This window comes from Capricornis sumatraensis, chromosome 17, assembly GCF_032405125.1.
Source record: "Capricornis sumatraensis isolate serow.1 chromosome 17, serow.2, whole genome shotgun sequence".
NCBI lineage: Eukaryota > Metazoa > Chordata > Mammalia > Artiodactyla > Bovidae > Capricornis > Capricornis sumatraensis.
This window is the reverse complement of record NC_091085.1, coordinates 12112257-12133933: the sequence shown is the minus strand read 5'-3', so window position 1 is coordinate 12133933 and position 21677 is coordinate 12112257. Positions and strand designations below refer to the sequence as shown.

The window sequence follows — 21677 nt, the reverse complement described above, 5'->3', positions numbered from 1 at the left end:
ACTGTGCTATTCTCTCCGTATCAGTTTTGCCTGACTTATTTGAGTATCTGTTCCACAGCTGCTTTCTCTCGTAGTTTCTCTCATGTATCACAACCACCCTGCTTATTAGCTTTTCCTCCTCCTAGGCCTATCGTTCTGCCTCTGATTTTCCTTCTTTTCACTGTGTTTTCTAAATCCTTATTAATTCCTAGGAGAGCACATTCTTAACCTTTTTCATGCTGCATCTCTTTTGCTACCTAACAAAAACACCCACAACTTGGTGACCTAGAGCTCTGTTACTTCCCACAGTTGCCTGGTGGCTTTCAGCTGGAAGGCCGCCTGGGCTCTGGGAGCAGCTGGAACCATTGGACCTCTGTCCCTGTGGGCTTTCATCCAGAAGGGAGGCTGAACGGGGCTTCCTCACACTGCAGTAGCAGTAATCCCACATGGCTGGCACTTGTTTATTAGGCCTCATTTTCCAGGTTTTATAGGCTCAGCTCATTGTCACTGTAGAAGCCTCCCCAAGGGTGTGGATTGAGAGGGCTGATTGGAGCCGTTGTTGTAAGTTAATTATAACAGTATACTTTGCTCACCTCCTGACTGCCTTCTGTGTGCTTGGGCACTCAGTTGCATCCAACTCTCTGCGACCCCATGGACTGTAGCCCGCCAGGTTCCTCTGTCCATGGGGGTTCTCCAGGCAAGAATACTAGAGTGGGTACCCTATCCCTTCTACAGGGAATTTTCCTGACCCAGGAATCGAACCAGAGTCTCCTGCATTGCAGGTGGCTTCTTTACCATCTGAGCCACCAGGGAAACCCAGTTGCCTTCTCGGAACCTGCACTTCCTATGATCATACTGTCTCCTGAATAGTTGCCCCTGAGTGGAGGTCCGTCAACGTCCCCCTTATCTCAGAACCAGAGGGCCAGGTTCTGCCATCCCAGTGGGCCAGGTTCTGCCATCCCAGTGTTCTTGTTCAACCTTTCTGGAAAAAACCCTCTTCTCCCCACAAGTGCCTTTAAGTTAACAAGATGTACTTTTACTACCCGTTTATCATATTAATCATCGCTTTCTACTGCCCTCTGCTCCAGTTACCCTCGTGTTCTTGCATCCCTAGGCCAGCACCTGATACACAGTGTTAAAGGTTTTGTGTTGTCCTTATACCTGGTACCAAAGCCTTTCATGTAGGAAGGCTACAGGCCTTAAATTTCTGACCAGGTGGATTCAAGGTATTTTTTTTAGTTGTCATCATTTCATGCTATCTGGCCCTGTTAAACTATCTCCTTGCCAGAAACCTTCTTATCTCTGTCAGAGAAAAAGGAAAAAAATTCCTTTTATTTTTTTAAACAACTTCAGTTGAATCAGCAGCTTCAGATGCCCTGAATGTTAACCCATCTTCTTCTCAAGGCTTGAGCTATTCATTCCCTGGGGTCAGTACTTTTTTGTTTCTTACCTGCCTCCTACCTTCCCAATCCCTTAAGAATGTAAGCTTGGAAGAATGCATTTGAATCAGTTCTAATCAGGTGAATGAAACTGGAGCCTATTATACAGAGTGAAGTAAGTCAGAAAGAAAAACACCAATACAGTATATTAATGCATACATATGGAATTTAGAAAGATGGTAACGATGACCCTATATGTGAGACAGCAAAAGAGACACAGATGTTAAGAACAGACTTTGGGACTCTGTGGGAGAAGGCAAGGGTAGGATGATTTGAGAGAACAGCACTGAAACCTGTATATTACCATATGTGAAACAGATCACCAGTCCAGGTTCGATGCATGAGACAGGGTGCTGAGGGCTGGTGCGCTGGGATGACCCAGGGGGTGGGATGGGGAGGGAGGTGGGAGGGTGCTCAGGATGGGGACACATGTGCACCTGTGGCTGATCCATGTCAGTGTATGGCAGAACCACTACAATATTGTGAAGTAATTAGCCTCCAATTAAAATAAATAAATAAATATTTTAAGAAAAGAATGTAAGCTTGGGAGGGAAGGAATGTTTTTCTGTATCTCCTAGAACAGTACCTGGCATTTAGAAGGTACTTAATCTCTGTTGAATGAATAAGTGAATGAAATAAAAAGTTTTCTAAGATACTTTAAGTAAAGATCTGTTACTGAAAGTGTGTGTAAAAAGTGAAAGTGTTAGTTAATCAGTCGTGTCCAACTCTTTGCGACCCCGTGGACTGCAGCCCGCCAGGCTCGTCTGTCCACTGATTTTCCAGGCAAGAGTACTTGGGTGGGTAGCCATTCTCTTCTCCAGGGGATCTTCCCCACCCAAGGATCAAACCTGGGTCTCCCGCATCACAGGCAGATTCTTTACCTTCTAAGCCACAAGGGAAGCCCTAAGTGTGCATAATACAGTCCATTTATGTTTTTAAATATTGTATATAGCCCTAGAAAATTTCTCAACGGGCACACAGTAAAATGCTGACAGTGATTTTCTTGGGTGGGAAGGAGAGGAGTAAATGCAGAGTGGAGACTTGACTTTATAATTTTGAGCATATGCCATTTTTACAACATTTTAATCTTAAAAATAAAGGCTTTACAAATCAAAACTGTCCAATATGAATACATTGTTTTCCTTTATAGAGGTACATAGACAAAGAAATGGCTAGAGACTCTGCATGTGAGTTAATAGTGAATACAGATATCTTATCATATATGTTATATCCTATATCAGATGTTTTTACATCATTAAAAATTATTATTAAAAGTGCAGTTTTAGTGAATATTGGACTGGATGGGTAAATTTTACGCTTTATTGTTGAACAGTTTGTACTTATAAATAAGACTTGAGGAAACACTTCATATCTTTGTGATATTTTAAATAGAAGAGTCATAGAAATAGTGTTACCTGGTTAAAACATACTCATATCATTTGAAGTAATAAGCAGTTGAAAATAACTGAGGAGTATATGAACTTTTAAGTAAATTGCCTTTCAGGGCGGCTCTTGCCATCACTTCTTCAATCTTTGCAGAGAACAGCACTAGTGAAAGGTATCCAGCCTTTTACATACTCAGTTTTCACTTAAAGTGTAGCCTTAATGTCCATACTTGGCACAGCTCATATATCATATAGTAGTTATTTATATATAATTTTGCTTCTTTGACTTTGGACATACTTAAAGAGGGACCCACTGATACTTTTAAATTAAGGTATGCTCAGTAATGTTTGAATATGGTTAGCATCTTATTAAGCTGATCTGTTCCCTTCAGGGAAGGTAAAAAGCTATGAAAGGCTCAGTGACTTTGCAAAGCAGTGTACAGTTGGGGTGTGTGAAATACTTCGTCAAAACAAGTTTTCCTCAGGAGAGAGATGCTCTTTCATTAAGACATGTAACAAACCACCTTATATTTTATTATCATTGGTGTTCATGCTCGTTCTTATAACTCTCCTCTGTTCACAGGTTAAAGTATTACACAATCAGCTGGTCCTTTTTCACAATGCCATTGCCGCTTACTTTGCTGGGAATCAGAAGCAGCTTGAACAGACACTTAAACAGTTCCATATCAAATTGAAAACCCCTGGAGTTGACGCCCCATCTTGGCTTGAAGAACAGTAAAATCCACCTGGAGACAAAGAGAAAGTCACATTGTTATATTTCTAAACAAACCTAGTAAGAATTAAGCAAAGCTGGGGGAAGAGGGAAGGGGTGACAACCATTGTAGTGATTCTTGCACAAACAGCTTTAATTTTTCCCTTTTTCATACTCTAACAATCGAGCTGTTAGATTTGATGGGAAGGTGGGTGGTTTTAATGTAAACATAATTTCTATAACCTGAACACAATAATCTTCCTTTTTGAGAAATCCTTTTGTATTGTGAGGGTTGATGGCTGTTTCTGTAGTTTGAAAACACCTAATATAGATTTGCACTGACAAGATAAAAATTCAAGGTTTTTGGTCCTGCAAATGAGGACCAGTTGTAACTTTTCCAAAGGAAGGTTTACATGATTTGTATCAACATCAGATATTTTATATAAGAATATATTAAACATCTTTAAGAGAGTCATTTTCATGTATTGTCTTAAAGAGAAAAAGAGACTATTTTACAGAGTAATATTATATGGTGTTCCTGCAGCACCCACACAGAGGCGGCAGCTCTGATGAATGACTGACTGGCTTGTGGAGTTGTGGCAGATACCTTTTTAAAAATGAATCTGTACCATTGTAGTTTTGTTTAGACTTTTTCTTCAAGACGCAGGAATCACACTGTCATTTCTTTGAGGCTTTTGAACTTAAGAATTTGCATCACCCAAAGTCATGGAGCGGTTCTGTTAGCAATTTCTTTTGATTCATAATGAAACCTGATTGAGAGAATTTTTTTGACAGATGGATCTGGAAGTAGAAATTCTGAATGGTTTCTAGAGTGGAAATCTGTGCTTATTAGAAAGCTAGTTTTTGGGTAAATTCCATCTTGACAGAAGTGAATTCCTAGACAGCTTTCACTGACTTCCATATGTAACAATACCGGTTAAGCCTTAAATCACAGATATGTGCCTTCTCAGATATAGTAATTCTCATTCAACCAGTGTACATAAATCCATAAAGAAGCCCCTTTCAGATAATGTTTGATGTGTCTGTTCCTTCCTTGGAAAGGAGCACTGTGTATAAATGTTGAATTTCTTTATATTCATTGAGCACATTTAAGGTTTATGGAGAAATCAACTTTCGAATTTGCCGTTTGGATTTTCTTTGTGCTTTTTGCGAAAGGGGAAGACGGAGGACTTGTTTGCCTTGAGTAAAGGAAAAATAACGTGGGTCAGTGTGGTGGCAGCAAGAAGACGGGGGCTGGAAAGGCCAGTACTGTTTCAGTTGCTCAGCACTGTTGGTCTTGTTTTATGGCCTTCTGTGTGATTTTATCAGTAATGTAACCCTTTTTCAGTATAAGTTCTCTTGATTTTTGTCATAAATTAATATCTTGAGATGCATCTCTTCACCTGTTCATTTCTTTTGTGTTGAAATGAAGTACTTAAAATTACTGTTATACCAGAACTTCATGGACTGTAAGATTTGTTATATATGTTCAAATGCCGTTTAGCTGGCTTTTTAATTAATATGCTTGTTTTCAATGCTTAACACAGTGTAATGTGACTGTAAATCATAAACCTATTTTAAATCATTCCCTCCTGTATATTTGTACTCTGAGAGAGCCTTATTTTATTGTTCCAGCAGAATTACTACTTGTGATAGTTCATTTACATTCCCCAAAATGTGCCTCTGGTGTGAATTTTGTATTCTTATTAAAAGTGTTTGCTGCAGTACCTCATATCTCTCTCTGCCTCTTCATAATTCAGAATAAGGAACAGCTCTTTGGAAAAAGAGAGGCCGTATGATTTGCCTTTGGAAACAGGGACAAATGACCAGAAAACAGTGCTTCTATCCCTTAGATTGTATTATTTCAGTAAGTTACTCTTCCCTCAGGGGGACTCTGCAGGGAGCAGAACGTGTCCACTCTTACACACTTCAGTGTAGCTCAGTAATTAAACCATCTCATTTTCAGAAGAAACCAAAATTTTCAGTAATGTTAAGCAGTGAGTACATGTGCCAAAGAAATAAGTGAATTAATATGTGGTTTAGTTGCTCAGTTGTATCTGACTCTTTTGTGACACCACAGACTGTGGCCCGCCAAGCTTCTCTGTCGATGGTGTTTCCCAGGCAAGAATATGGGAGTGAGTTGCTATTTCCTTTTCCAGGGGATCTTCCTGACCCAGGGACCAAACCCTCCTCTTCTGCGCTGGCAGGCAGATTCTTTACCACTGAGCCACCAGGGTAGCCAGATTAACACATTAGCCAGTGGTTTATTTACTTTGTTAGGAAAGCAACTCATATTCGTTGTATTAAGTAGAAAAAAAATTAGAAGAAAATCTCAAAAATTGAGGCTAACTTCCCAAATCATTAAGTACTGCATGGGACCCCTTAGCTCCCTCTGATGTTAGATGCTTCAGTTACCAGTTGTTTGTATTATAGGCTCTAGTTTGAATATCCTTTCACACACATGCAAACCAGGTTATTACCTTAGGTTAGATCCGTAGAGTGAATATGAGCCCTCACAAAGTGTATGAGTTTATTATGCATTGCCGGTTGTCTTTCAAGAAAGATTTTGCCAATTTATACACATGTGCCTGTTCAGCATATTTTTTAAAGCCAGTACACATAAAAGGACATCATGCATATAATCAGCAGAGCATCATTTTATAAATATTTAAGTGGAAAGGGAAAAATTGTCAAGAAGGTAAGGGCTGAACCATCAGGATTTGGGGAATTGTGGGGTGTGAGGCAGGGGATGGATAGAAATGTCTAACTTTTCTCTCATTAAAATAGAAATTATTCAAGAAAGAAAATGCACTGAAGAGCAAATCTGTGAAATTGAACTCTTCATCCTGTTAAAAGGTAAATGGAGGCATGTTGAAAATTGTAATGGTTTATATTTAAAGTTGGTTGGAATCAAGCAGCACCAACCCAAGACCTGGTTATCCCCCCACCAGCAGGAGCTAGGGTTAAGGGAGGCCATGGGAGAGAAAGGGGAGGTACCAGGCAGGAAATATATTTGACCGGCTGCAGCTTAAGGGTTGCTTACTTGGGAAAGCCTAGTTGGCCGTTTGTGACTGGTTGTCTTGAGTTTTTATTTGTTTTTTTCTTTGTCAGTTGGCACCGGGACTTCAGTTCCCAAACCAGGTACCCAGCGGTGCGCTCCCTGCACTGGAAGCGTAGAGTCTTAAGCACTACCGCCGGGGAAGTCCCTTCATCCTAAGTTTGAGGCACTTCTGACTTAGGTGTTGGTTTGCTTACATAGACTACTAAGTCATTAAAGCCACCTCAGTCTAAAGGCCTCCTTGTCTGTTAATTTAACAATCCCAAAGCCTCCAGAATGTTAGGGCCCTGCAAGGGCCTGGACTTAACAGAAGTAGTTTAGCTGAAATGTAGACTTTAAGAAGCATCTTTTCAACATTCAGAGCATATTGATAATATTACTGAAGTGTAGCCCAGAGAGTAAAACTAGGAGTTTCCTTAGAGATACCTGTTTAAGGCCTCCCTTTTTTTTTTTCACAAAGGCCCCAGAACATCAAACTGACTTAGCCAACTCCTATCTCCAAATGTGATGCCCCAGGTGAGTATTTGCAACTAAATGTATGAATTCCTCTTCAAATCCTTCCAGTTTCAGCTGCAACTATATAACTAATTCAGTGTCAGCAGTGTCATTTCTTCTGTGCCTAGTCGCTCAGTCGTGTCCAACTCTTTGCGACCCCATGGACTTAACTTGCCAGGCTCCTCTGTCCCTGGGGAATTCTCTAAGCAAGAAACTGGAGTGGGTTGCCATGCCCTCCAGGGGAGCTTCCCCTCCCAAGAACTGAACCAGAGTCTTCTGTACTGCAGGCAGATTTTTCACCAGCTGAGCTACCAGAGAAGTCTGAGTTAGCAGGGAAGCCTGTCATCTCTTCTACTAAAGCACTATATGGATAAATGTCTTCTCAGTTGAAAAAATAATGCATCCCCAACAGACTCATATTAGATATATTTCAAAGTATATACAATCCACTGATCTTTAACTTAAAGCATTCTGAAATACTGTGAACCCAAAAAGAATTGCATTAAGTAAAACTATACATATTGTGAAAGCTAAAAATAAATCTTTTAATCATGGGGCTGTTAATTTGAAGAAGAATGTGATACCTCATGTGCCCAGCCTCCTTTACCCTTTACCTGAGATGACTGTAAGATGTGAAAAATAAACGTGTATTTACCTAAACTGCTAATTCAGTATAACATCTGTAGTTAAGTCGTACTGTTGTGAAGCACTAAGAAGGCCTGTATTTTGTAGTAATATTCCTTAATATCTTTTGGCAGTAGCTCTTGAACCTTTCTGGGAGGGTTGAGACTGTCTGAGATCCTTTATTGTAATCAGATTTAGGCCTTTAAAAAAAAAAGGTATTCTCCCTGTAAGACTGCAAATTTTTATACTGGCTAAGATTGACTGTCCAGTTGTGAATAGGCTATTTTCTGACCAAAAGGCCAGTTATATTTTGCATTAGTCCTTAACTAGCTGTACAACAGAGCAGGACCTGTTAAAATAGAATGACAGTGCAAACAGCTTACCACTGTTAAGGGCTTGCATTCAATTCTCTTCTGTGTTCCCACTTAAAGGTTTCCTGCTCGACAGGTTTCCTGACATAAATGGGTCTTTATAATAAATTGCCAAGTCGTTCTAATGTATGGAAAACTATGAAGTTCAGCTTTGTTTTTTGTGAAATAAAGGCGAACTCTTGGCAGTTTCTGTATATGAAATGAGAACTATTTATTATTCTGGTTATGACTCTGCTATGGGAAGAGTGTGTGTGTGTGAGTCACTTAGTCCTGTCCAACTCTGTGCGACCCCATGGACTGTAGTACACCAGGCTCCTCTGTCCCTGTGATTCTCCAGGCAAGAATACTGGAGTGGGTTGCCATGCCCTCCTCCAGGGTCGGGGGATCTTCCGACCCGGGGATCCAACCTAGGTTTCTGGCATCGCAGGCAGATTGTTTACCATTTGAGCTACGCTCCATGTGAGGGAGGGAAATTGGGCCCAGTCTGACAACCCTAACTCTGTTCCTGAGTAGTTACTTATGTTAGTTAATATGCTAGCAGATCTGGGAATGTCAGTGACATTTTTGCAAATGAAACTTCCATTTAAAAAATATCATTGATATATTTACACTTGTGTGTGAAATAGATACCTAGCGGGAAGCTGTTGTATATCACAGGGAGCTCAGCTTCATGCTCTGTGATGACCTAGAGGGGTGAGGGGGCGTGGGGGGGTCGGGGGAGGCTCAAGAGAGAGGGGATGTTTGTATACACATGGCTGATTCACTTTGTTGTACAGCAGAAACTAACACAACATTGTAAAGCGACTGTACTCCAATCAAAAGTAATAAATAAAACCAGTTTGGTTTGTGCCCAAGCTAGGTTTTACCAGAAGTGTCCTTTGTCAAAGACAGCTTTCTGCAACTGGTTCACTGTGAGTTGTTGATTCATAAGAAAAATGATAGAACCAGACACCACCTTGTTGGCCTTAGACACAAAAATAACTTCCTGTAATATACTTTGCTGTTGCTTTGCTTTTGGTACAGGTATGTGTTTGTATAAATATCTTAGAAGTGAAATGTACATCAAGTTGTCATGGGGCACATAGGGGAGAAAAATGTAAACCCTACTGGTCTTCAGTATATGTTGGAGCTTTGATTATTGAATTTCTACAGAAGAAGCAAAATCTCACTTTAAAAAAAGAGTGGAGGGTATTATAGGGTACAGAGAAGGAGGGTAACTTTAGTCCTGTTGGCCTTGCTGAAAAGTTTTTAAATTACAAATTTTTTAGAATAGTGAATTAGGTACTGTATATGTGGATATATATATATATATGCAACTTGGCTTTGATCCTCCCCCTAAGTGATTTCTAGGGGCTTCCCTGACAGCTCAGTTGGTAGAGAATCCTCCTGCAATGCAGGAGGGCCTGGTTCGATTCCTGAGTCGGGAAGATCGGCTGGAGAAGGGATAGGCTGCACACTCCAGCATTCTTGGGCCTCCCTTGTGGCTCAGCTGGTAAAGAATCCGCCTGCAATGCGGGAGACCTGGGTTGGATCCCTGGGTTGGGAAGATCCCCTATAAAAGTGAAAGGCTACCCACTCCAGTATTCTGGCCTGGAGAATTCCGTGGGCTAGTCCATGGGGTCTCAAAGAGTCAGACGCGATTGAGCCGAGTTTCACTTCACAAGTGATTTCTAAATCTGTGTTAGGAAGCTTTTTCTGAAAGGCTACCTAAAGTTTTAGGCAGATAATTGTACTTCTCTGCTTTGAGGGATATATATGTACTTATTATGGCTAGGCTTCAAGCTCTTGGGAAAAGCAGAGGGTGTTGCTTTTTATCCACTCTGCATCCCCAGCTCCTTGGATAGATTTTAACTGAAAGGAACCATGTAGTAAAAAAATGTGTCTGCTTTTTGATATAAAATTCTAATATAGAAAAACATTTGGAGGTTGCACTGCCATTTCATTTGAATGAATTATAAATAAGGTGGTACATTTATATCAGTAACTTATTCTGAATCAACATCAGGGTGTTAACTGAGGTACTAGGATGTTTACAGATGAATGGCCAGGGTTTTTTTTTGTTTTTTTTTTAATGAAAATGAGAGATATTGGAAGACTTAGAAAAATCACCATTTTACAGCCCCTAGTGAAACACTGTTTCACACAGGGATCACCAGTGGAATGTAAAATCATTAGAGATTGAAAGAAAACAGATTATGTCCAAAATACAAAGCATTGCTTCACATATTACTCAATGTGAATGGGGGGAAAGGTGCCATTCCTAAGAGTTTTGCCTCAAGAGATCAAAGTTAACATCGCTAATAATCAGATAACCAGGTACCTCCAGGTATGATGAAGTGAAGTTATGCAACATCACTTGTGAGATGAGATAGTCCCACTGGGATTGTTTGGCCTACATCTCATCAGGACTTTTACCTTAAATTCCAGTGAACAGAAAGTACAAGGGGATAAAGAACAAGTTAAATACCATAAAGAATTAATTGGACAAACCCAGAATCTGGAGCTTCCTATGAGACAACTGGTGTAGTTTCTTCAAGAAGTCAGGAAAGAAAAAATATTTTAGAAATTTGTTAGACGATAAAAGAGACTTTAGATTACAGTTCGAAAAATAGCTATTGGCAGACTTAGAAAAATCACTTGAAACACCAGGGGAACAACTGAGCAATTTGTATTCGATACAACTAGGGACTTTTCATTCACTTTCCGAGGTGTGCTCTTGTGGTAAGGTAAGGGAACAGCCTTTTGGAGATGCAGGCAAAAAAGTACTGAAAAGTGAAGTGGCCTAGTGTCTGAAATGTACTCTCGAGTGGCTCAGCAGAAATACACACATCTCTACATACATGTTTGCAGAAAGCTGGAGGAAAGAGAAAAAGAAGGAGAAAAATGTCTTTAAATATGACCCCTGCTCAATCTTATGTATCACCCTGGATGGAGGAGAGGTTGAGGGAGAATGGACACATGTATGACCGAGTGACTCTGCTGTGCACCTGAAACCATCACAACATTGTTAATTGGCTATACTCCAATGTAAAACCAAAAGTTTTTAAAAATAAAGAACAAAATAAATATGGCCCAATGTAATGGGTGGGTGGATGTGTGGGATTTCATTGTACTAGTCTTTTAACTTTTCCTCTTTCGAACTTTTTCATTATAAAAATTAGCAAGAAAATATCTAGGGTGTTTGGTCCAGAAATGCAAGTAGGCTTCTATTAAGGCCTCCGTCTTGCAGCAGCGTGGCCGTCAGGGGCTTCCTTTGGTTATAGCCAATGACAGCACTTGTTTCACTCCTGCAGCTATCAGAACCCCTTCACCAGCATGTACAAGAAATTGGTTTGTACTTAGAAGCACAGAAATTCAAAAAAGTGTAAAGTTGAACAGTTTTCTGTTTGTCAGTAAAGATTACAGAAACTTGGGACAATTGAAGAAGTAAAAATAATTTAGCATATGAGGCTAGTTAGAAAAAAAGTCTCGTGAGAAAACACGCATTCACTCAACTAGACATTTTTCTCATCAGCTTTCTAAATGGCCGTGTGAAGCTGTAAGAAACTGCGTGCATGCATGTCAAGTTACTTCAGTCGTGTTCTGCTGTTTGAGACCCCATGCACTGTAGCCCTCCAGGCCCCTCTGTCTATGGGATTCTCCAGGCAAGAATACTGGAATGGGTTGCCATGCCCTTCTCCATGGTATCTTGCCCACCCAAGGATTGAACATCACATCTCATACATTGCCGGAAGATTCTTTACTGCTGAGCACTGGAGAAGCCCCATAAGAAACTGTAAGGGAAGTTAAGTCCCAGAATTAAATAGTAACTTGGTGTTAATACCAATTTCTCTTCTGTCTCAATTTTTTCTGCTCATAAGCAAGCATAGATGACAGACTCAGTGTACTGAGACGCTATATTTCTTAAAGCTTAACTTCTTACAGTTTCACTTACAATAACAACTTAGATTGCTAACTTTAAGGTAAATTACATTTATACATTGGTATAACTTATTTTCAATCTGAAAGATATCTAAATAGTTGGACAAATTGTCCTTAATTCACACTTGTTCATAAAATAGCTTAAATCTTTAAAGAACTCCCCAAATAATGGATACTTACATTGATCTCAAATTCTCTTTCTCCTTCCCTCACCCCTACCTTAGGTTGAACGAGGAAAATCCTATGGATTAAAAGTTTCTAACTAGAAATAGAAGCAGTAAAAAAGCGCAGAGGATGTTTTGAGAATTTGAGTTTTTACCATGGCAATGGTTACTACATAATCACTGGTATGATCACGTGAGTAAAAAGGAAGACTCTGTGTAGGTTTAAACGGTCATGAGTATTTGCTGAACAAACCGGTTGGCCCGTCCATGTTGCCTTTCATCACCTGATCCCACTAACACCCTCAAAAGGGCCAGAGAGCCCCTGAAGTGGGTCGGGCAGTTCCTTCTTCGACTGGTGTTGGCCACCAGAGAAGGCCAGGCCTTTAGTTAGTCAGTTAGATTCACTTAGATTTCCCACAGTATGGACTTAAAAAAAAATAACCTGTCTTCATGTTCTCTAAACAATTTTTATGTAAAAAACCTCACTACATTTTCTTCTTTAAAAAAACCCCTGTGTTTGTTTGTCTAGGCTGTCCTGGGGCTTCTTGCTGCACGGCCCTCCTCTAGGTGCGGTGAGTAGGGGCTCCTCTTGTTGCTCTGTGGGGCCTTCTCTTCTTGCAGAGCAGGGGCTCTAGGGCCTGGGGGCGTCAGCAGTTGCGGTCCCTGGGCTCTAGAGCACAGGCTCAGTAATTGTGGATGGTCTTTAGTTGCTCCAAGGCATGTGGGATCCTCCCGGATAAGGGATTAAATGGGTGTCTCCTGCACTGGCAGATGGATTCTTTACCACCACTGAGCCACCAGGGAAGCCCTCCCCACTACATTTTTCTTTGTGAAATCCAGCATTTCCCTCCAATTAAGGCAGCCATAAAATAAGATAAATTAGTTAGGAACTGCAAATGAAGAGCTCTGAGTCTAATGATGAGACTTTTGTGTATGTATGTGTGTATGTATACGGGTTTCCCTGGTGGCTCAGTGGTAAAGAATGCAATGCACGAGCTGCAGGAGACACAGTTCAGTCCCTGGGTCAGGAGGATCCCCTGGAGGAAGGCATGGCAACCCACTCCGGGATTCTTCCCTGGAGAGCCCCATGGGCAGAGGAGCTGGGCAGGCGCAGTCCATAGAGTCAAAATGAGGCAGACATGACTGAGGCGGCTTGGCACACATGCACACGCGCACGCACATGCACGCACATGCACACACGCATGCACGCACACACATATATATATATATGACCTCTCTAAACTCGCAAAGAAAGAGAAAGTATCACTCTTCATAGGAAGCTCTAGTCCTAACTTGCCTCTTTGTCCTTTAAAAGTAAAAACAGTGACATCCTAAGAGGCTGCTGGGCTGTCTTTGGGCTTTCAGGCTTTGGAGTCATGATGTGTGCTCATGACTAAAGCAATGAAAACAAGCCTTTTTTCCCCAAGACACAGTAGCTTCAGTCCAAGCCTCTCCAGACTTCCTTGCCAGTGACCTCAACACTGACCTTGACCTATCCCAGGAAGAATTCTGTTTAGCTCTTTTAGCTCATTTTTATGTGAATTTCTCTTCACTAGAAGTGAACTGGATCACCCAAATAATTCAGAAGAACTTCATTCATGAATCACTTAATTTCTAGTGTGCTGGCTCTTCATCGTTAGAGCCTCTCATCTCCCCACAGTGGCCTCTCTGGGACCCTGTACACCTGGCCTACAAAACGAGTTTCCAGAAGCAGTGGCAGAACCAGAAGGCTGTCTCTCCAAGGGCCAGCTTGGCTCTCTTTGTTCAAAATCCAAAATTCCCATCTCTCTTTGATTCTTAAGCCTCTGCATCAAATTTCAGAAGAGAGACAATTCCCACTGGCCACCTGTTTTATATATGATCATGTGTGTTTCCATGTTACTCTACCTCCTACCCTCCTTCCTCCCTCCATTCTGTACCCATAGTCTTTTCTCTGCCCGCATGCATCTCCATCGCTGCCCTGCAAATAGGTTCAGCAGTACTGTCTTTCTAGATTCTATTTATATGTGTTAGTATACGGTATTTGTTTTTCTCTTGCTGACTTACTTCACTCTGTATAATAGGCTCCAGGTTCATCTACCTTATTAGGACTGACTCAAATGTGTTCCTTTTTATGGCTGAGTAATATTCCATTATATTTATGTACCACAGCTTCTTTATCCATTCACCTGTTGATAGACATCTAGGTTGCTTCCATGTCCTAGCTATTGTGAATAATGCTGTAATGAACATTGGGGTTGGAGGAGGCAATGGCACCCCACTCCAGTACTCTTGCCTGGAAAATCCCATGGACGGCGAAGCCTGGTGGGCTGCAGTCCATGGGGTCGCAAAGAGTCGGACACGACTGAGCAACTTCACTTTCACTTTTCATTTTCATGCACTGGAGAAGGAAATGGCAACCCACTCCAGTGTTCTTGCCTGGAGAATCCCAGGGATGGGGGAGCCTGGTGGGCTGCTGTCTATGGGGTTGCACGGAGTCAGACACGACTGAAGCGACTCAGCAGCAGTAGCAGCAGCAGCAGAACATTGGGGTAAAGCAATTACCTTTCAATTAAAAATAATTTAGAAAAATTTCAGAAGAGAGAACGCAATCCCAATCACTCTTCTTCCCAAACTGTGTCAAAGCTAGAGATGGTGTTTGGTCCAGGGTTGGGACACATTGACACACTGCTATGCAGCGGCCATCAGCGTGTCCTTGGACACATTTCATGTGACCAGCCTGTAAGTGCCTGCATTTCTGCAGTTTACTATGGAATGTTACAGCATCTGGTTATTCTCTTCATGTGCTGCTCATCATGCTCCAAAGAGCTGGAGTCTCCTTTGGTGGCTTCCTTTCTGGATTCTAGAAGCCTCTTGAGAGCAGAGCTGTTTTAAACGTGTGTGTAGCCCCCTCTATGCCTTGCACACAACAAGCATTCAGTTTTGTCCATAATGATGATGGCCATTGCTGGGGCTTCCAGTTTGGAAGGGTGGAGGTCCATCGCCACCGTTTGCCTGTGATGAGGACTGAGTCTAGTTGGCAGACAAAATGACAACCAGCGATTCATTGTCGGAGCCCTTGGAGCAGATACAATTAATGCTGAGACATGAAGATGAGTAAGGTGGCCCAGCCCTCTGACTTTGTGGCTTAATAGGGATAAAGGCCTTGCAAATCCTGGGAACCTGTGGTGTGGGGAATACGTGCTATTAGTGGCTGAGTAGGGAAGCAGCTCCAAATCGGACTGTCTGTATGAGCGTATGCTTTGGGTGCAGAGGGGTGTGTTTTACCCTCTGCAGCTCTGTCACTGGAAACGCTCCTATCTGCTGTCAAACTAAGCCTTACATAAGTCAAATCTTAAATATAATACAGTGTTATTTATTTCTAAGCTTTGAATCTTAACACTATCCCCCGCTGCTCCCAGTCAGTCAAACAGAATGCTTGGTTCCTTTCTTCTAGTATCAATAGCGCTAGAGTGTATTTAGACAAAAAGGCAGAACTAGCCTATGGCTCCTAGGTCATCAGGGCAGCCTTGTTGGTCAGAATATATGACTGACTTTCCATCTGGAAGTCAACTTGAATGCTCCCGTTTTTTGTTTTTGTTTTTTTTCAGTACTCCCATTTTTGAGAGGGAAAAGAAATTGATAACTAGTTCCCTAGCTGCTCAAATGTGTGGATTATAACTAGACACAGGGACTAGGGCGCATGTCTGTTTCAGGGTTTCCCAGGAAAGCCCTAGAATCCACAAAAATAATCTTCTGGAATTTGAAAACAATTCTGGTAAAAGTCCTTTATTGTGATATTGATGATTGCAGTCTAATATAGAAGAAATCAGCTTACTTTGACAGGGAAGACACTCACATACAAAAAATGTCATTGGTAGTTTTACTCCAGAGTTTTAGCCCAAGTAGAATCCCACGTGACTGTTAACAGTCTGATGCTAATAAGGATTTGGGGGTGAGTCATCATCTCTGTGGCTGCCCCTTCTCCCGTTATGCCTGCTCCAGTCTCCTGAATCAGCTTCTCTGATTTCTTTATGGTGCCTCAGCCCTGCCTGTCACACAGGACAAAGGTCTTTGAACATCGAGTGACCCTTGTAGACTCTGTACCATGAGCATGGGATCACAAGGGCCCCCCTTTTAATGAGTTCTGTGCGGTAGAGCTGCTGGCTAGGATTCCTTCCTTTTGCCCTCCCCTCCGGGAGACAAGGTTTAGCCTGACTCTGCACAGCAGGCAAACAGGGCCCTTGGAAATGAGTCTCATTATTGAGATCAACTGTGAAGAGGGCCTGCATGTAAAGGGAAGACTCTGAAGCTAGGAAATGTGTTCAGATCTTTGATAACAAGGAATATGAAGAGCAGAACAAGTCGTGTGAACAACTAGCATTTTCTCTGCTTTTCCTTATTTATCCTCCCCTTAAAACTGCAAGTGAGTCTTGTCTTTGTGGCCCCAAATTTGAAATAAATACAAATCCAGAGTGAAAGGGTATTCAGTTTTCCTGGGAAGAGAAACTCCCTTTGTGTGTGTGTGTGTGAAGCCATTTCAAAATTTTAAAAATCCCCTGTACGGTGTAAAGTCAGGTCCTCTGTGTCACTGTGTGCTTGCTGAGCATCCCCTCCCCCCATCGTAAACCAGACCCTAGGAGCAACGCTGCTCACTCATCATCCCACAGGAAACACAACAACTCAAAACTCGAAAATTCAGAAATTCCTTCACCTGCTTCCTCAACAAAAGGATGTGGTGGGCAGTGAGTCTAGGGTTTTACTTAGAAAACCAGTGACATTTCAAGAAAAATTAGAGTCATTTGCTCTGTTCTCTGGCCTAGTCCTGAAACATCATCACTGATGGAAAAATATTTTATATAGGTACATTTTATTCTTTTTTATGACAATATACAATTTACACAAAGTTGATCATATGCACAAGAACACTACATAAAATGAACCTAGAATGTGAGGGGAAATTTTTTCATCCGCTTTAACTACAAATGCCTGAAGATGTAATACCACTCCCTCTGTGAGTTAGATTAAATATAGGAGGCTCTTTCTTCAGGAGGGAGCCGGCAAGCTATTTAATTGGAGTGAAGATGAGAAGTCCTGGATTTCACGCCATGCACCCCCTGCCAGTTTTAGCCTGGTCAGCCCACAGAGGGACAGGACTGTGAGGGAACTGTGACAGAGTGTTTTGACAGGGATCGTCTTTGTGCAAAGGCCAGTCAAAACCTGAAAAACGGTGCTTCCAACAGAAAGCTCACCCTCTTCACTTTCTCCAGAGTGGTGCATCTTCAGATTTCCCCGGCAGTCCAGTGGTTGGAAATCTGCTTGCCAATGCAGAGGACATGGGTTTGACCCCTGATCCGGGAAGATTCCACGTGCCCGGGAGCAGCTGAGCCAGGGCACCGCAGCTGCTGAGCCTGGGTTCAGGAGTCTGTGCTCCACAAGAGACACCTCCGCACCACAGTGAGGAGCACGCCCGCTGCCCTAACTGGGGAAAGCCTGCAGAGCAGCGAAGCCCACCACAGTCAAAAATGCATCAAGTAGTTTTTAAAGTGGTCCATTTTCATTATTTTTATAGATCTGGCTTGAGAAATATTAAGATGCTAATTGCTGTTGGCTAGTTTTGTTGTTTGCTATCATACCCAGAGTATTTACCTTCTTATTATGGAGTTAGCCAAAAAGTTCATTTGGGTTTTTCCATAAGATCTAACAGAAAAACCCAATGAACTTTTTGGCTGACCTAATAAAATGGCAGCTTAGTGCAAAGGGATTGTTCATAAACTAAATACAAACTCAGTTTCCCAGGGGAGCGAAAAAAAGAAAAGCTTTCCAAATTGCTAAGTCATCAACATGGCTTTTCTCCCACCTTCATACACTCTACAAAGCCCTGTATGGGACATACACAACACACACACACACACACACCATCGCATCCCGCCACTGTTGGTTCGCTGGGTTTCTGTTTGGGGACTGCCCGTACCGCGTGTGTTATGGTTTCAAATTACTGTTTGCTCTTCTAACTTCTTGGAAGGTAAACAACTTGGAAACGGAACCGGTAGCCAAAGAAATTGGCATCTGACACCCTCTTTACCTTAATTCCTCCTACTGAGACGCATACTTGTTTTTGATGATGGGTAGTGGAAAGAAGTGATATACTTTCATGTTTTATTTTAAAGCTATTTTTTCCTCATAATTTGAATGTTATAACAGCTAGACATACATTTGTAGTTAAAATCAACCAGTTTTCTAAGCACTGTACCAAATGTAAACTAAAAAGTCTAGCTGAAGGTTTTCTGGGTGAAAACTCAGTGATACCTGCAGCTTTTCTCTTACCTAAGTCTCCTTTTTCTTCCCTGTCTCCAAACACACACACGCATCTTAAAAAAGAGAAGGTGGACACTTCGCTCCAAGGAAACGTGGACATGTAGGGACAAGGGGCGTCTGACTACACTGGTCGTGCATTGGATAAGGACTGTCCGTAACCTCTCCCACCCGCAAACAAACGAGGCACTGCTGTTGACAAAGTTCCTGCATTTACCTCTGGCAAAGGAAAGGCCGTTAATGCTGCCATGGATATCAATACCACGTGTGGAAACATTTTCTATTTACAACTTTCAGAAATCACTACTTAGCATCCAGAAACAAAGTTTCTCCCCCTTAAGGATCAAAGCCTAGATATTATTTCCAATGTTCATAAAAGGCGACTTGCTATTCAAATTTCTTAGCCTATAAAAGTAAAGCCTCATTTTGTCAGTTCCAAGGGCGTTTGGAAAATTATAATAATGCAGCGTCTGCAGTTTGCAGTAAGGTATTGGATGCACATCTGCATCCGTAGTGATGTTATAAATTCTGCTCAGTTTACTCATTTTACGCTTTTGTTCTCTGAAGGAAACAAGGTCTAGCAGTTTCTCTTAAAAATGGCTGTGGCTAGAAGGGCTAGTGAGACTTTGCCTTTGTCTGCAAGTCTGTTTAACTACAGAGTTGGTAAAGTTTGTTTCTTTTTGCAGTTTCCAATTGTTAAGTGTGAAGATATAGTCTATAACCTACTGAACAACTGATTTCATCAAATACATGTTTTAAGAAGAGCAAAGATGAAGTAAATCTCAGTCTATATTAGAGAGAAAGGGAGAGGGAGAGAAAGATTCAAAAATTAGTTTGTGGCCTCACTACTAAGCCAGAGGGGATTCGGTGTGTCACTGCGGTCCCCAGAGGACCACACTGCTTGAGCAAATAAGCCTGTCTCAGAACTGTGAGGTCTTCCTTAGATTGCATCCTGACATTTGCCTCATTTTGGTTTGAAAGTTTTCTTTCATGGCTTCCTGGGCGGCTCAGACAATAAAGAATCTCCCTGCAATGCCGGAGACCTGGGTTCGATTCCTGGGTCAGGAAGATCCCCTGGAGAATGGAATGGCAACCCGCTCCAGTATTCTTGCCTGGAGAATCCCGTGGACAGAGGAGCCTGGTGGGCTGCGGTCCATGGGGTCACACTGAGCCAGGCAAGACTGAGCGACTCAGCACCCACACCAAGAGATCCAAATCTGAAATGCTCCATGTAGGAGAAACTAAAAACTTCTCAGGCCGAGGAGCAGAGGCTGAAAGAAATACAATGAGCTGGGCAAAGGAAATGAAGCCCTCAGGGAAGGACAGCCTAGGGAGAGGGAGGGAGAGCTGCAAACAGAATTCTTCAGTAGGGCTTGCAGCTGGCACCTAGGAGGCCACTTTGAGCCCCTGCCACGCTCCCAGGAGGCCCAGCTGGCCTGGAGAGGTGCGGGCTGGCCACAGCCCAGGAGCCCAGAAGTAGCAGCAGCAGCAACCTCCTGGCCACAAACTCCAGGAGCTGCGCTGACTTTGGGCAGCCTGGCTTCAGGAGTCTTTCCGGGCTCCCCGCAGAGTGGCTCGCACATTACTAGGAAACAGATGAACTGCAGGTCTTAACTCCTGAGCACAGTCTTAGATGAGATGAAGGTGTGGCTCACAATGAGTGAAGGATAAATTGTCCTCCCAATTTGCAGCATCAGATCCAACCCAGTGGGACATTAGAGTGAGAACTGTGTTCTACTCTGTTCAAGGGCGTTTTGGCCGCCTCATATGCACAACAAAGAGAAGAAGAATGAAAATAAATATGTCTCTTTCAAGGTCAGCACACGGTGCTGCTCAAGGGAAATGGGAGGGAATCAAGGTGGCGGAGTACAAGGAAGTGGAACTCACCTCCTCCTGCAAATACATCAAAAATGCATCTCTATACAAACTGAGTGAAATGGGGTGCTTCACACTGCAGGAGATGAAGGAAGGATGCTGCCAGAGTGTCAGATGGAAGATGGCCATCTCCTCCCTGCAGGCACCTATGCAGACCTACAGAAGGTTTCAAACGGGTGGGTAATGGGATGAAATCAGGCTTTGAAAAACGCTGACCCGACAGCAGAGTCAGGAGAAGAGAGGCAGAAAGACTGCTGAAGCAGTGGATACAGGAGGCCAGGTTTCAATTGTCCAAGCTGCAAAATAGAAAAGGTAGGATTTCTAGGATGGTTGTGAGAATCAAGCGGGATGCCTGACACACAGCCAACAGCAAAGAAACATCACCTCCTCCTTCCTCTCACTGGGGCTGGTATAGTGGCGGTGGATATAAAGTACAGATGGAGTAGATACCACTTGGTAAAGAGCAACAAATGTGGCAAATACTTGGATATAAAAGATGTAAAAGAGAAAAAGAACCCAGAGGAAAACTGGGATTTTAAAGTTTAAAAATCTGGTCTTGGGATTTCCCTGGAGGTCCAGTGGTTACTGACTTGGACTTCCAATGCAGGGGACGCAGGTTCCATCCTTTGTTGGGGAACTAAGATCCACATGCCTTGTGGCCAAAAAACCAAGACGTAAAACGGAAGCTGTATTGTAACTCATTCAATGAAGACTTTTAAAAAAATGGTCCGCAACAAAAAAATAGGTTTTTTAAAAAATCAGGTCTTAAATAAGAGGGGCAGGTGGAAGAGTACTAGTACTGAGAGACAGATGTGACTTTTGGACAAGGAGTTTGGACTTGAACCATTACAGCGGCAGTGAGTACGGATACAGAGGTGGAGTCAGATGTGAACTCACCTCGGAGCTCGCGTTCTCCTGCCTCTCAGTTTCCCCAGACACTCCTTAGGACACCTAGCTAGGTTGTGTTTGTCAGTCTTTACTGTTCTTCTTTTAAAAGCTCCCTGGGGAGTTGTATATCCAAGCATCAGGCTCTACAAATTCTGGACCCCTGTGGGTTGAAGTCAGAAGGCAGTACCCATGGGATAAGGGGAAATAAAGAGCTAGAAGAATCCAGTTACTGTCCTCAGAGGACAAGAAGGGTCAGTAGAGGAGGCCGGAGAGACAGAAGGCCTGCAGTCAGGATGCTGCAGGGACATCAAAGGGCTGAAGGACTGAGGATGGGTCACTGGACTTGACCCTGCAAAAAAAAAAAAAGTGACATTTTAAAATGCACACTCAGTACATTGTGAGGAAGGGGGCTTGCTGAGCAAGAAGTGTCTGTAGATGCCTCATCAGGCAAGGTTAACATAAAAGAAGAGGA

The 21677-nt window shown here is 42.4% G+C and overlaps 1 protein-coding gene across 3 annotated transcripts in view; it reads left to right on the top strand.

Annotated features, from left to right (window-relative positions):
* The window catches only part of ARFIP1 (ARF interacting protein 1), a 137142-nt gene extending 131962 nt beyond the window's left edge, over positions 1-5180 (top strand). For all 3 annotated transcript variants that reach the window (XM_068989588.1, XM_068989589.1, XM_068989587.1), the window contains one exon: positions 3387-5180. In XM_068989588.1, coding sequence (XP_068845689.1) covers positions 3387-3542 — 156 coding nt within the window. In that variant the 3' untranslated portion in view covers positions 3543-5180. The remainder of the gene's footprint in view (positions 1-3386) is intronic.
* The last annotated feature ends 16497 nt before the right edge of the window (positions 5181-21677 follow it).